The sequence below is a fragment of the Sinocyclocheilus rhinocerous genome, unplaced genomic scaffold (genome assembly GCF_001515625.1).
Source record: "Sinocyclocheilus rhinocerous isolate Xijiao unplaced genomic scaffold, SAMN03320098_v1.1 scaffold1148, whole genome shotgun sequence".
Lineage (NCBI taxonomy): Eukaryota > Metazoa > Chordata > Actinopteri > Cypriniformes > Cyprinidae > Sinocyclocheilus > Sinocyclocheilus rhinocerous.
This window is the reverse complement of record NW_015664019.1, coordinates 678,461-694,118: the sequence shown is the minus strand read 5'-3', so window position 1 is coordinate 694,118 and position 15,658 is coordinate 678,461. Positions and strand designations below refer to the sequence as shown.

General features: G+C 37.2%; 1 protein-coding gene and 1 long non-coding RNA gene across 2 annotated transcripts in view; both read left to right on the top strand.

The window, feature by feature from the left end:
* LOC107729340 (bifunctional 3'-phosphoadenosine 5'-phosphosulfate synthase 1-like) overlaps positions 1 to 9,465 on the top strand; it is a 16,432-nt gene extending 6,967 nt beyond the window's left edge. The window contains exons 5-9 of the mRNA XM_016539809.1: positions 1,378 to 1,513; positions 1,740 to 2,008; positions 3,613 to 3,746; positions 4,838 to 4,933; positions 8,636 to 9,465. Coding sequence (XP_016395295.1) covers positions 1,378 to 1,513; positions 1,740 to 2,008; positions 3,613 to 3,746; positions 4,838 to 4,933; positions 8,636 to 8,774 — 774 coding nt within the window. The 3' untranslated portion in view covers positions 8,775 to 9,465. The remainder of the gene's footprint in view (positions 1 to 1,377; positions 1,514 to 1,739; positions 2,009 to 3,612; positions 3,747 to 4,837; positions 4,934 to 8,635) is intronic.
* Positions 9,466 to 11,080: 1,615 nt separating this feature from the next.
* Positions 11,081 to 13,388, top strand: LOC107729371 (uncharacterized). The gene is made up of 3 exons (XR_001638568.1): positions 11,081 to 11,222; positions 12,980 to 13,244; positions 13,361 to 13,388. It is a non-coding gene; the product is annotated as an uncharacterized LOC107729371 (long non-coding RNA).
* Positions 13,389 to 15,658: the final 2,270 nt, after the last annotated feature.

Below are 15,658 nucleotides of genomic sequence, written 5' to 3'. Positions count from 1 at the left end.
AGCTGAGAATATACTATGTTCATAGAATCGTTCATCTCATTATTTCACTGTGTCTGGTGTGTATGTTAAACTCCCTCTGCTGAAGCGTGTCAATCAGCAGGACTGTAAAACTGGCCTCCATTATGTGAGGTAAATACACTTTTCCTGTTTATTTCGGCTGTCGGTCTGACAGCTGAATCCACATTGGGGTTTTGGTGCAGGGGTATGTTAACCAGACTCGAGAGCATTTACCTAATTGCATTATCAATGTTGTTGTTTTTTTCCCCCCCCTCATTGAAAGGGGTACAGTGCTCAACCAGTGCTCTGCTATTTTCTATGACAGCTAATAGAGTTGATTTACTGTATAGATGCGATTAGTGCCAACAGATCGCTCATTGAGTTTTTCCATCGCCAGGCTCTGCAACATAAATAAACGACTGCTACTGTTGCTATACTGCGGCCAGCAAATGACAGCTGCACATGCATTTAGTCTTCAAATGCAAAAGCTGGATGAATCGTTTTATTAACATTCACTGCTTTTAGGCCTCTCCCAGTTTGCTTAATATGATCACATACTTGCACATAAAGTTCTCGAGCCACCAGTGCTGCTGTCAAGTCAAATCAATAGATGAAAGTCTGTGGGGTTGTGAAATGGTATTCTCATCCTAGCGGCCCCGAATCTGCAGAGAGCTGTGGTATTCTCACCATACTGTACTGCTTTTTAACCCTGGCCAAGTTACCGGCTCAACGAATGCCAGGGAAGACCTCCTGAAGGCGAAATATTAGCAAAAGCAGCCGAAAGTTGTAGCCTGATATGATTGGTCACTATATAGAGGGATTGTAATTCCTGGTTTTAAATGGAACTGTGTAGAAATTTAAGCTAATCAACGAGGGGCCCAAATTTAGGAATGATATCAAGCTTGTAGACTAGAGCTTTCTAACTAGGATTATTAAACTTGTACAGGGAAACAAAACTGTATTTACTATTTAAGTTCCTAGGCTGCTACAATGAGCACTTTTAAGGAAAAGCCTGTTGGATTGTACAACTCACAACAATCATATTTTTGAAATGTATAGTTTTGTTAGATTTTTGTATGTTTTCAGAACCAACTGTGGTTGGCAATTTTAAACAGTTTTTTTTCCTGTCTTTGTGGCTGGTTTGTGGCCAGAAGAAGACTGCAGACAAGACTTTATTCAATAGCTTTGTTCGACCACTTTCTTACAACAATGTTGAGAGTTTAAGTCAGTATGTTCTTGCATGCATCATTTGGTTTCAGAATCTGAAGGGTTCCTTATGTTCCTCATACCTCAAAGAAGCAGGGCAAATTATGGCATTTTTTCCAACAGTATTGTACAGATGATCATTGGTGTTTTTCCTGATGGTTTTTCCTGTGGCAGATGGTGATGGAGAGCGGAGATTGGTTGGTCGGTGGTGATCTCCAGGTGCTGGATCGGATCTACTGGAATGACGGGCTGGATAGTTACAGGCTCACACCAACCGAACTTAAGCAGAAGTTTAAAGAGATGAATGCAGGTATGGAGCTACACTCAGGAGTTGCTCCTTTTGACCTAAGTTTGACTAGTATGTTGTGAGGTAGAAGTCGTCTTGCCCTCGAAATGTAGCAGGTCACATAGACATACATTTTCTTGAATGGAATTTAATTGTATTGTCATAGACTTACATTCATCCATATATTGCTGCAATACAATTATATATATGGCAAGTTATGAAATATTAAACACTCTTCTCTCATTTTTAGATGCCGTCTTTGCCTTCCAACTGCGGAACCCAGTGCATAATGGTCATGCGCTGCTCATGCAGGACACGCAGCGGCGTCTAATTGAACGTGGCTATCGTCGACCCGTGCTTCTGCTTCACCCACTGGGCGGCTGGACCAAAGATGATGACGTGCCACTGGCCTGGCGCATGAAACAGCATGCGGCTGTCCTGGAGGAGGGACTGCTTGACCCCAACTCCACCATAGTGGCCATTTTCCCTTCACCAATGATGTACGCCGGCCCAACAGAGGTTAGTGTAAAATGAAAAAGGACCGAGAACAGATACCTGAGGCACCCCATTAAAATAATAACTTAAGGTCAGCTGGTCATTATATTTTTTCCATATTCTTGCTTTAAGTGGAGATTTTTGAACATCTAGTCATCTAATAAAGATATGATGTTCACCATATATAAAAAAATGAAAACTGAAATCCCCCCAAGACCATTTTTAATGCAACTGGTAGCTCCTCATTTTGAAACACCAGATTCAAATTAGCCTTGTAGCTTTTGAGATCTTTCTCAATATGTAATTCTTAAAGTATCCCATACTTGCATACTTCAGGAATTACAAATTGTTTGATATATGCAATATTTTAAAGAAAGAAGCTCTATCAAATGCACTTTGTACTATGAATGATAATTAAAACGGCATTTGAAGCCAATGAAGAGTTGTATGGAAAGTTAGTGCTGAGGAAGCTTGCACAGGGCACATTCCTCCATGAAACGTCGGTGGTGCACTGGATTTCTGATCTGTTCCACCTAATTTGTGCTTGAGGCTGAAGACAACAGGGACAGGCTCTTCTTGTGGGCATCACACATCGCTGGACTTTCCAGTAGGAATTGATTTGTGTCTCCAAGAGTGATGTAAACAGAACCAAACTGTTTAGAAGCCAGTGGCGTCTACAATCCATACACACACACACACACACACACACACACACAGCAAGCACAAATGGGGAGCTTTCTTCTGACAAAACTTGTTGCTGGTGTAGTGTTCCATGGCTATTTTGAAGTCTCTTGTTCTTTAATCATGTGGCCGGGGACATTAAAAAATTTATTGGGAGCAGACAGAGTCTTAAGACTAAAGCAGCCCACAGGAAGCATTCGTTCACCTCATTGACTTATGAGGAAGAAGTAGGGGACACGCTGACTCCACAGAAAAGGATTAGCTTAGGTGATGTAGGCCAATTGTAATCATACGTTCATAATAAGAGATGTTTTCATTTTTCTTGAAATTATACATTTTGACTCTTTTTTTTTTAAATTTTTTTTATTGTCGCTATCTCTGTGCCATTAAACAAAATTTCACATTTGCATTTGGTTTACATTATCATCGTTCTTCCAATTTTAAGCATAGGATTGTTAATCAGAAAATGAAATCTGTCACCCTCTATCTATTCACACTCATGTTGTTCCAACCATTCTTTCATTTGTGAATAACATAAAAGAAAAGAGAAAAGTTCAGCACAGATTGTCCCAGATGTTTTTTTTCTATGTCTCTCTGTTTGACTTGTACGTCTTCTAAAATCACACAGCCGTTTTGTCTCAAAAACCAAAATTGAAGTTAGACACTTAAAATCTTCCTGTTGTGGCTGCTCTCAAATCTTATTCGCATGCATTTGGTTGCGAGAACATTTTGTTATGCCATATTCAAATATACACAAATGTGAATGACATTTGAGAGCTATAACAGAGGGAAAGATTTTAAGCAAATAATGGTTTAAATTTTGCCTTTTTCTCACATAAAGCTCAACAACAACTCAAATTCTCATTCATAAGTCAACTGCTTGGACTAACTCTTAGTTAGATTTGTTTTAAAGAAAAAATAAAATACATTTGAACTGCTTCCAACAGGTGCAGTGGCACTGTAGGGCCAGGATGGTGGCTGGGGCCAACTTTTACATAGTGGGCCGTGACCCTGCAGGAATGCCTCACCCAGACACAGGTAAAGACCTCTACGAGCCCTCCCACGGGGCTAAAGTTCTCACCATGGCCCCTGGACTCACACACACACACACACACACACACACACACAGCAAGCACAAATGGGGAGCTTTCTTCTGACAAAACTTGTTGCTGGTGTAGTGTTCCATGGCTATTTTGAAGTCTCTTGTTCTTTAATCATGTGGCCGGGGACATTAAAAAATTTATTGGGAGCAGACAGAGTCTTAAGACTAAAGCAGCCCACAGGAAGCATTCGTTCACCTCATTGACTTATGAGGAAGAAGTAGGGGACACGCTGACTCCACAGAAAAGGATTAGCTTAGGTGATGTAGGCCAATTGTAATCATACGTTCATAATAAGAGATGTTTTCATTTTTCTTGAAATTATACATTTTGACTCTTTTTTTTATTTTTTTTTTATTGTCGCTATCTCTGTGCCATTAAACAAACTTTCACATTTGCATTTGGTTTACATTATCATCGTTCTTCCAATTTTAAGCATAGGATTGTTAATCAGAAAATGAAATCTGTCACCCTCTATCTATTCACACTCATGTTGTTCCAACCATTCTTTCATTTGTGAATAACATAAAAGAAAAGAGAAAAGTTCAGCACAGATTGTCCCAGATGTTTTTTTTCTATGTCTCTCTGTTTGACTTGTACGTCTTCTAAAATCACACAGCCGTTTTGTCTCAAAAACCAAAATTGAAGTTAGACACTTAAAATCTTCCTGTTGTGGCTGCTCTCAAATCTTATTCGCATGCATTTGGTTGCGAGAACATTTTGTTATGCCATATTCAAATATACACAAATGTGAATGACATTTGAGAGCTATAACAGAGGGAAAGATTTTAAGCAAATAATGGTTTAAATTTTGCCTTTTTCTCACATAAAGCTCAACAACAACTCAAATTCTCATTCATAAGTCAACTGCTTGGACTAACTCTTAGTTAGATTTGTTTTAAAGAAAAAATAAAATACATTTGAACTGCTTCCAACAGGTGCAGTGGCACTGTAGGGCCAGGATGGTGGCTGGGGCCAACTTTTACATAGTGGGCCGTGACCCTGCAGGAATGCCTCACCCAGACACAGGTAAAGACCTCTACGAGCCCTCCCACGGGGCTAAAGTTCTCACCATGGCCCCTGGACTCATATCCTTGGAAATCGTGCCTTTCAAAGTGGCAGCCTACAATAAAGCCAAGAAGGCCATGGATTTTTATGACCCCAAAAAGTAAGTTTATGTCTTTTTTTCCTCTTTAGATTTGCCTTCCTGTCTATTAAAACAAACTAACTATACAAATTGAGTAAGACAAGTATCTTTAAGCAACTAATTTCATCAAATTTGAGACTTGGGCATATTGAAAGTTGTGGTAAATTGAAACCAACTGCTGAAGGCATGAATTTACTTCATAAACATTTATCTTCTGTACATGTTCAAGCAATCTATCACTGTACAAACTTCCCTCCATGTCAGGCTTCCTCGATTCCTAGCTGCGTTGCCAAGAATAACAGGAAATGTTTTGTTGTTGTGTGCTTTCACCAAATTCTACGGCTTTGCTCCGTTCTTTGAAGTCATTTAGAAGTGGAGATCTGCCATTATTCCTCTGGCGCTGTGCAAATGCTGCAGAAGATGACTAACGAAAATCATGCGTTTTCGCTGTGTCTCGTCTTGCAATTAATAGCGCCCACTGCTATCGAGTTAACAGGCTTTTCAGTCGTCCTTGATGAAGACCATGTAGCATGTCAACATGCAGCAAAATTGACTTGAAGAAAGACAGTGGACTTTTAATGTTGCATGATCTTTATGCAAATGAACATCCCACACAGAGTTTAAAGGAATAACTTAACAAAAAAATGAAAATTGTATCCATTACTCACCCTCAGGTCATTCCAAAACAAAATATGACAGTTTTTTTTGTTCCATGGAAGAACAACAACAACAACAACAAAGACAGATCTTCAAATAGATCTTTCATCTGTCAAGATTCAAAGAGGACCAGAAAAAAAAACACTATGAAAATAATCTATACAAATCATTTATGTGCATTATGGTCACTCAGTGTTTAAGTATAAAAGAATATAAACATTCGAAGTAGTCAATAAAGAGCAGCTTGGACATTCTGTAAAACATCTCCTTTTGTCTTCCATGCAAGAAAAAAAACATGGGTAGAGGAATAGTAATTCCAAAAATTGTCTCCTATGTTTTAAGTGGTGCAGTTATTTATTGAGATCATTGCTTACCTTGATATGTGAAGTCGAGCTGCATGTGACAGTGGGGCTGGAGGTTACTGGCATCGCTTCCCTCCTTCGTCCCAGCAAGACCCCCGAAAAGTTGGTTGAGGTGGCAGACTCCCACTCCGTCTGACTTTCAAAGGGCCCCGCTTGGCGCCTTAGTAAATTTATGGCGTTCCGTCTGTTCCTTGAGCAGGGTGTTGGGCCTGGCCAAATTCGAGACGAATATGGATGCTGAGCCTAATTGCCAGCCATCCCCCTTAAAGTCCTCTTCTAAAATGCCTCAAATCAGTCCAAGCTGTTTCTCATTTAAATGCATATTAACTGTTCTCTATGGAGTTTTAAAGCTTAAAGAGTTAGGAATAAGTACGTAAAATTATTTATTTGCCAAACGGCAGTAATGTTCTGTAAATCTACGTCCGCAGCTTTCTCGCCTCTGCTCTGTTGCTATGACTCTTCAGGATTGTAGCGCGTTCTCCGTGATTTGCTGGTCTGAGGCTGATTTAATGTGCGAGGTAAGCTGTTCGCGAAGCGCTCGCACAAGCGGAAAAATGACGAATTGCCGAAAATTACATTGTGTTTGATGAAACTTTCAAATCGACACCTGCCACGGTGTTTCTTAGCTATTTGTCATCTGTGATCCCTTTTGAGTGTCCTAAAAGCCAATGGGGGGTGGGGGGGCTGTCTTATCACTCAGCCCATATATATATATTAGCGGTGGAACGGTTCAACTTACTCACGGTTTGGTTTGTGTCACGGTTTCGGTATGGTTTGGCATGTGCTATGTTTAGGGAAAAACTGTAAAAAAACACTAACTGTATGTTTTTTTTTTTCTCAAGCAAAGCCAATTTTAAAAGTCCACTGAAAAACGTACATTTTTGGTCATAGACAGCGTATGTTGAAGATGTACGTTATTGTCAACGTTATTGCCTAAGCTATAAATAATAATGTTTATAAAAACGTGGGCTATATAAAATTTTAATAATAACAAACATCATATTGTTTTGTGTATGCTCGTGTCACTTACAGTTGAAGTCCTTCTCTGATTTTATTATTGTTTGCAAGGTTGCAACATTACTTTGCAATATTTTAAATACTTTTGGGTATTTTGCATGGTCTGTTATTGGAGTGTCACACGGGTGGGAGTTTTAACTACTATTCACTGTGAATAAAAAAATTATTTAGCAGATGCAGAGACATATAGACCGGGGGAATCCCCCCATCTCCCCACCCTCTAATTACGTATCATAACGTAACTACGTGTAAACGTTATTTGGCGGTTTTTACTTGGAAAACCAGCTATATTTTTCTGTCACGGTTTCGGTATGGTTCGGTATGTGCTATGTTTAGGAAAAACTATACTGTCAAATAAAAATAAAGAAAATAAGAATAATCTATCTAACTACAAGCAACAGCACAAATAAATACAATAGAGTAAGGATACAAATAAAATAAACAGTGATTTTCATTTTTTTTTTTAGGTAGGTCTAACATTAGTTTTTAGGTACAGAAATTGAATAAAGTAATGAAATGTAAAACAGCATTGCATATTTGACTGTATAAATTAAAGTTTAATCTTTATTTAAGTTACAAAAGCTATTCAGTCAAGTGAGTGATTTCTTTGTTGTTGCTGTTTGATTAATATTAAGAAAGTGCTGTCACTTTAAGACACTAAGTACGTTCAGCCGGCTATGTCTGCTATAGGATACTTACCAAGACAGGCATTTTGACAATTTTTGTGTGAATTTGTCCATTTAAACACAATAATGAGCGCACGCACAAATCTTCTCACTGCGCTCGCGTCCTCTGGCTCTTAAATGTTTAAACTGGCAAGGCTTAATAAATGAGTACTGACCCCAAACTTTTAAATGATAGCAGTATATTTTTTATCCTGTACCGTAAGTGTATATAAAATAAAATTAATCCTACTAAGCACTATCAGTACCATAAAAATTACTTGACTGACTCAAAATACTTGGGTTTGTTCAAATGCATTACTCAACATTCCACATTATAAGCACATATGAAACTGCTTGTCTAGACTGAAAAGCCGCTGTGAACGACAGTTTAATGAATGTGATAGGGAAAGCACAGTGCAACAGTGTACGTTTATAAATTCATTGCGCTGTGTGAATTTGTTTTCGTAAGGTCTGCGTCTTAATTGAAGAACAACTAATCCGTAACAAATAAACCCTATCCGTATAGGAGCCGTTGAGGATTGTAGTTAGACTAGTGTTCGAGTTTTATTCATGCAGTTGGAGACTAATTAGCTCTATTTATCAGACGTTTTGCACTGTTTATTTTCAAAGCATTTGTTTAAATGAAAATGTGTAGCCGAGAGTTTGGATTTAATGACGTGGGTCTGAAGTTTAGATTTCTGTTTCTTGCTCATTTATTTTTTGTCTAGAAGTAAAGTCAGCCTGTTAACCTCCTCGTCTTCGCACCGTTGAAAGGAATTATGTGGCTTGAAGAGCCACTTGAGAGAACATATTTTATCATAGAGCTCTTTTCAGAGAATAATGCATCGTTACATCCAGAGCGAAACGTCCCGAACAAAGGAGCAGTGTACAACACCTAGTTATTATCTCTGACGCAAACCCCGAGATTATGTTTCTTTTTCATTTTCTTATCACATTGGGTACCACACTGTCCCTTTACCGTGCACATCTTAACATTCCCTCTGCCGTCTCGTTTTACCCAGACACCAGGACTATGACTTCATCTCAGGAACCCGCATGCGGAGGATGGCTCGCGAGGGCCGGAACCCTCCGGAAGGCTTCATGGCACCCAAAGCCTGGAATGTTCTGAAGGAATACTACCAGTCTTTGGAGAAGGCCTAAGCCGGTTTCGAGAGAGAGGCGGAAGCAATTCTGTTACAGTGGAAGAAGGTCAAGGAGGAGGAGAAGGAGGTGATCTTGGTTTGTAAAAAACAAAACACACACAGAATGATTGAACACTGGGACCACCCAAAGGACTTCTTGCACTCTTTTGGATGTTGTTCCTCATTAAATCACTGTCGGTTTCATAGTTCAGAGTCTTATGGCAGCGTTTTATATGTTCGGTTAAAAAAAAAAAAAGAGCGAGTTAACTTGTGAAAGGTGCATTTTAAGTATTCAATACTGTAAAGATAGAAAACTAAAACTGTTTTATTAGCAAATTATGCCATCTCTATTCTTGTACACTCCATAATCGCTGTTACAATTGGATGAAAGATGACATGTAAATTGAAAATTGCCCTACTTGCCTTAAAGAGCTTTTATTGAAACATTGAACACATTGAACACATGAAAGCATTTTTCTGGCTTCAATGCATGCTGAGCACTATTGACAGCATTTATGACATATTGTCAACAGAACAAAAAAATACATTAAATTTTTTTTTTAAACGGCAAAAAGTCAGTAACATCAGTAAAGCTGATACGTTTTGCACAATATGTGCAAGAATAAAGGACTTTTTGCATAGAGAAATATCTAAACGAAAGACCTAAAACAGAAGACCCATTGCAAAACTAAATAATGTATTATTAGTGCTGTCAAACGATTAATCGCATCCAAAATAAAAGTTTTTGTTTGCATAATATATGTGTGTGTTTTGTGTATATTTATTATGTATATATAAATACACACACATACAGTATATATTTTGAAAATATTTACATGTCTATATTTACATTCATATAATTTAATAAATATAATATATAAAAATACAATATTTTTCTGAAATATATACATGCATGTGTGTGTATATATACATAATAAATATACATAGTGCACATACATATATTATGTAAACAAAAACATTTATTTTGGATGCGATTGATTAATCGTTTGACAGCACTAGTATTTATGAATATAAATATGCAAAAATACATTGCAAGTACACTAATGTAAACTTTTTTTTTGCCTTACCATAAAATCATTTCAACCTGCCACAAATGCTGTTGATAGAGCTTAATGTACTGAGCAATGAACAATTCTTGGAGCCAAAATGTGTGCCTGGATGGGACTGTATACGGTTATTGTACCAGGTTATATGTGATGGTTGATATCATTAGAAAAAACCCTATTGTTTTATTCAACGATTATTCAACTGGGTGTGGTGACAGTATATCCTCCTTTGTGTTCGTTTTGGCAACATTTTATTCTAAAATCTGGACAATTGTTTAAGGAATTTGCTTGCAAAGCAGCAAAACAATTTAAATCTGTGAGGTTTGTTTTTGAAGTTACTGGCATTACTTTAATAGCATCTGTCTAGTCTGTAACATTTCTAGCCATAGTGTTTTGATATTCCTTTGTTTGAATATAGTGTTTTGTTGAACAAAATTATTTAGCTTTATCTTTAGGTGCATTTTTTGTAGTATTTCTTTTTATGACTTTTTGTGTTATATTAGAATAGAAAGATTATCATGCAGACGTTCTTCAGTTTACAATTCATAGTTGTCCTGTTTATTTTTAACAGAACTGTCCTTCTTACCTCAGTGTCTTTAATAAACCATTCCACCCAAAAAAATCACAAATATCAGCTTAATTGATATTAAAAGTCTGCGCTCGTCGAAAAATATGAAAAGACATGAAACTCACTGATCATAACGTACATTTTCCCCAGTTCCAGTAGTTAAACAGTGCCGTGTGCAACTGCTGTACAAGGTCAATAAAATATATCAGAAAATACATGCAGAGAGCCAGCTGGCCTCCAGATGCAGTTGCGCCCCTGTGAAAGTGGGACACCTAGGGTTAATCCAGACCCTTTCAGGAATTCCCTGCCCTCTCCTTTGATTCCAGCTTGGAGATTAAACGTCCAAATGTGCCAGCCGTCATGTTTTTCTCCATATGTCCTCTGCCAGATCTTGTTCGATCTGTGATCCGCATCGAGTGGGGCCTTCAACATGAGTGAATAGCACTTCAATACGAAGATGATGTGAACGTTTGCCTGGGTATAAAGTTACGTTTTCCCCTCTTCATCTGTTTACCTATATTCCTATGGGATCACTTGAATTATTTCGATTGAGACACAAGACTAGCCTTATATCTTTATTAAATGTGCCAGAACAATTTCAATACAAAGGGTGCTCAACTTGTAGCATTCAGTCAATCATGTAACCGTGTATGTGTATGATAAATGATGCTTGTAAATGTTTCTGCCAACTGTTTTTTTTCCTTCAGCAGTGTCTTTTAACACAGGCTTTATTAATACTGACAGACAGGGAAGCGGCTTTTTGTACCACCTGGTTCGAGCCTCGGCCCGTTTGACCTTCTCTCCAGTGCTGAAAATGCAAACCACCATAAAGGTAAATGCATCAAATCATGTGGAAATCATTACAATATCCTTAACATGTAAAGATGGGTTAGTGAAGTTATTTTGAAAGGGGATGGGGAACAAATTATTGCGGTCCAAATATTTGTTGTTGACGATAGACGTCTTTGTCAGAACAGCATGTGTTTTCCTGACAAATAAATATACGTTAGAGTTTATTTCTAAGCATACAAACTCCAGACTCTTGGATCGTTCAGCAGACAGTTAATGTCTTTTTAATATCTCAAAGCGTTCCAGCTCATAGGTTTTGACCTTCGTGACTGCATCTGACAATGTAAATCATACAACAGTCAAAAATGTTCAATATGAATTGATACGAAGTTCATTAGAGAACAAAAATAATTATTAAAATGACTAATTATTACCAAATTCATATTTTGCACACAACCACATTTTGGAACATTTTATAAAATTGTGACACCCGTGAAGTTACATCATTGTGGCGGGAAGACAAGTTGGAAATCCGATTCGATTTTCATTGTAGTCTTGACTGTAGATGTCAAGCTCAACCATTTAACAGTCAACATCGTTGTAAGAAAAAATTTGACTTTTTAGTTTTATTTTATACAATATTCTAGCAATGCCAAGGTTATGTGTTCAATTCCCAGTAAATGCATGATTTAACAAATTGGATACCTGCGCACCTTGTTTCTCGGAATCTTTGTTGAAAAAGAACCAACATTTTTCCTGAAACTTTCAAGTCCCATTTTGCACCCATGTGTGGAAAGTGCCCGATAACTTGCACGCATTGCTGCATATCCTCCATGACTAATTAGTGTCACCACTCCATCATGTGACATCATCGGCTGTACCGGTAGATTAAACTGTTACATGAAGCCCGGCCACATTTCCCCTCCATTTCCCCTGCATCTGCTTTTACTTCCATTCAAAGCCGTCCATGACAAAATCTGCCTCCTATAAAAGGACAATGAAGCTGGGCTGTTATCTTTAACGGTTTAAAACTATTAAAAACATTTCTTGGTTAACATTTCTTGATTAATCTGAAATAAAATAAAAAGCTTAAACTAAACAAAATTTAAAAATTAGAGTTACCTTGGCAACTAACTAAAAAAATTCAAAGGTATAATTTAAACACAAGTTTAAAGCAAAAGAAGATATTTTGAAAAATGTTGGTACCGATCAGCTATGGACTTCCATAGAATGAAAGAAAACTCAATGGCTACTGGCAACTGTTTGGTTACCAACATTCTTCAAAATATCTTTGTTAATGTTCAAGAGAAGAAAGAAACTCAGAGATTTGGAACAACTTGAGGGTGAGTAAATGATGTCTCTTCATTTTTGGGAGAACTGTCTCTTTAAGTAACAAACCTGAACTAAAACTAAATCTGAAATAAAATAAATTTTTACCTGAATAGTAATGTTGAGAGAAAAAAAACTATAATGGTGTATAAATAATACTAAAACAACTCCCCACTTTACTAGACACATATTACAAGTTCTATACCGATTAGCTGTTCGTTAAAAATCTTGTCTTTAAATTCCTCCTCCAATATTACCTGTATTTTTCTCAGGTGCTTTACGTTTGTGATGAAATGAGAATGTTTGCTGACATTCCCATGTGATTTTCATAGCTTATGTAAATATTTGCTTGGTTCCACATGTTTTTTCCTGCGATGTCTGATACTTGAGTTAGTCACAAACATTCATGATTTTCATTGACTGCATCCTTTTCCTTTTAATCTGCTTTCATTCGGTTTGGCATATCTACAGATATTAAAATCTGAGATGTAGGGCATTACCTCAGATGTGAGGGTTTTGAAATGAAGAGATCACATGGATAGAGGGGTATCATACATCAAATGCTACAGCCTGGCATGTTCACATCAAAGAGCCGCATCTGTTTCATGACATGATGAGGACCCAGTCCCATGAGGCAGCGAGGAGGAGGACATGACAGTCCTCATCTTGTCCTCGTTCATCGTCTGAGTGTCTTCACACTGTATGGCAGCGTTCCAACCTCACGCCACCTACCTGGGTAAGTGAAAGTGATCTTTGTCATTACGAAAGACTCTGTCGTCTCCGTATCAGACAGCACGCCTAAAGGCTGTTCACAAACCATATGATGCATATTGTATGTTTAAAAAAAGACAGGAGCTGTTCAAATCTGCCATTTCCAGGAGTCAAGTGGTGACCCAGTTGTAAGTAAAAAAAAAAAAAAAGTTTGTATATATTTATATATAGACACTCACAGTATATATATAACTGAAGCATTTGTATAAATTAAATATTGCCACTATGTCCCGACAGAATGATCAGGTTCACTTTAATAATATTTCTCTTTTAAGGTTTCACAGCTGTGTCTGTATCTTAATACTGATATATATTAAAAGTCCTCTTTCTATATTTCACCTGCTACAAGTTAAACAAGGCCACAAAGAGTATGGAAAATTGTATTGTGTGTGTTTATATGTGTGTGTTTTAATAATTTTAAGTAATTGTGCTTATATTTCCAGCATCATGAGCCATCACATACAGCCGTTTTAGGGGGGCGTGGCAGAGTCTTAACTTTTATAAAGAATATCTCTTTGGTTTTGAGACTTTAGTCTTTACAACTTCAGGGATCTTATCTATGCACAATCAGCTTGTAACACTCCAAAGAGAAGGGAAAACTTGAAATCGCATCATATGACCCCTTTAAAACTTGAACTCTGCCACTTTTGGTGCATTTAAATCATTTCAAAAAGGCCATATTTAAATGCTGAACCCACATAAACTGCACAAAAAAGTTGTAATTACTATTGGGAATTTTCTTTTATCCCTGAGTTTCCGAGTTGGCGGTGTGTCGCTGAAAAAACATGGTGGATGCAAATCATGCAATAGTGAAATTATTGCAATTTTGTATTATATTTTGATTAAATTATTTTTATTTTCTATTACAGTAAATCTAGTTAAGTTGCATGCACAACATGCAATTATAGATTCAGTTTACTGCATCTTTATAAATTTAATAAAAAACAAAAAGCAAGCAACCAATGCAAAAAAAAAGCAAGCAAGCAAAAAAGCAACCAGATTTTCACTATTTTAATAATTTTTTTATTTACTTGTCATTTCTCCACCAGTAGTGTCACCATACGAAATTTTACGAAAAATTAATTTGGTCTCATTTACTAACCATACATTTACATAAATTGTGCATGAATTCTGTGTATGAACATTTTCATGAAAAAAAAAATCATGATTCATCAATAACTTTCATGCTAAATTATTTTCTAAATTTACGAAAAAATGTAGGAATAACTGAAACCACACATAAGCAAAAAGCACATACTCTGGATAGTCTTATAAATGTGTTAAGAATAAGAAAAAAGTTTTATCTAGAGAAATCATCTTTATACTGTATACATTTCTTTACGTACAGTAAAAGAGTAAGAAGAGGTGTGTTATAGTTTGAAATGCATGAATATGATTATGTAGCTACAGCTACAATGAATGCTCTGTAATGTGAGTCATGTACAGGTTGTGAATTTGGCACACACACACACACACACACACACACAAAAGAAAATGTGGAAAGTTGTTCTGTGTGTATAAATATGTGAATGAGACCCATTGTTTTCAAAGTTTCAGGTTTCTTAATGCTTTTCCATCCTAATCCTGCTGGTGGAGATGCTCAACAAAAAGAGCGATATTAGTGCCACACAATGTTTCCTTTTCAAGGAAATCAGTCTTTGAATGACTTGTCTGCATATTAAATTCCAATATGTATCTTTACATAAAAAAAATACAATTGATAATACGTTATAAAAAAATAAAATACATATGAACAAAACGCATGCAACACAGTACTGTGTTGTCTGAGGTTTAAGAGGCTGTGAGGTCATTTGTGTTGCTTTACGTTCTCTCTCACGGTATTTGGCCATAAATAAACACAACCTGATGATATATGACCAAACTGGCATTAGCATTCAAATTGAAGATCCTATCATGACAGCATGCAAATGGGGTGGTAGCTTTGTGAGGTCATAAATACATGCTCATCTTGATACACATTGTACTGTTTTCCAAAGCCCCGCTTGAACAAAATCTCACATTTCTGCCACTGCAGATTACCTAAGCTTTGTTCGCATAATTAATAACCGATAGAGGAAATATGAGTGTGTAGTTACATCTGCTTGGCCTTTAGCCATGTGTTTTTATTAGTAAAACATAGTGGCTCTGTTTCAGCCGGGGCTTGTTGGCTGAGCACCTGGTTGGCAATCTTGATTTCCCATATATCATCTGCTGTGGTGCTATTCGATGCCGCGATTGTATTTGTCTTGGACATTGTTCTAGCTTTGATCATGAGCAGCTGTAATTATTTGGCCCCGCACTTTCCGCAGGAGACAGCCGGTGCAACAGGAGAAGGCCTTGTGTGTGTATGTGTGAACACAATCCCAAACAGACCGGGCA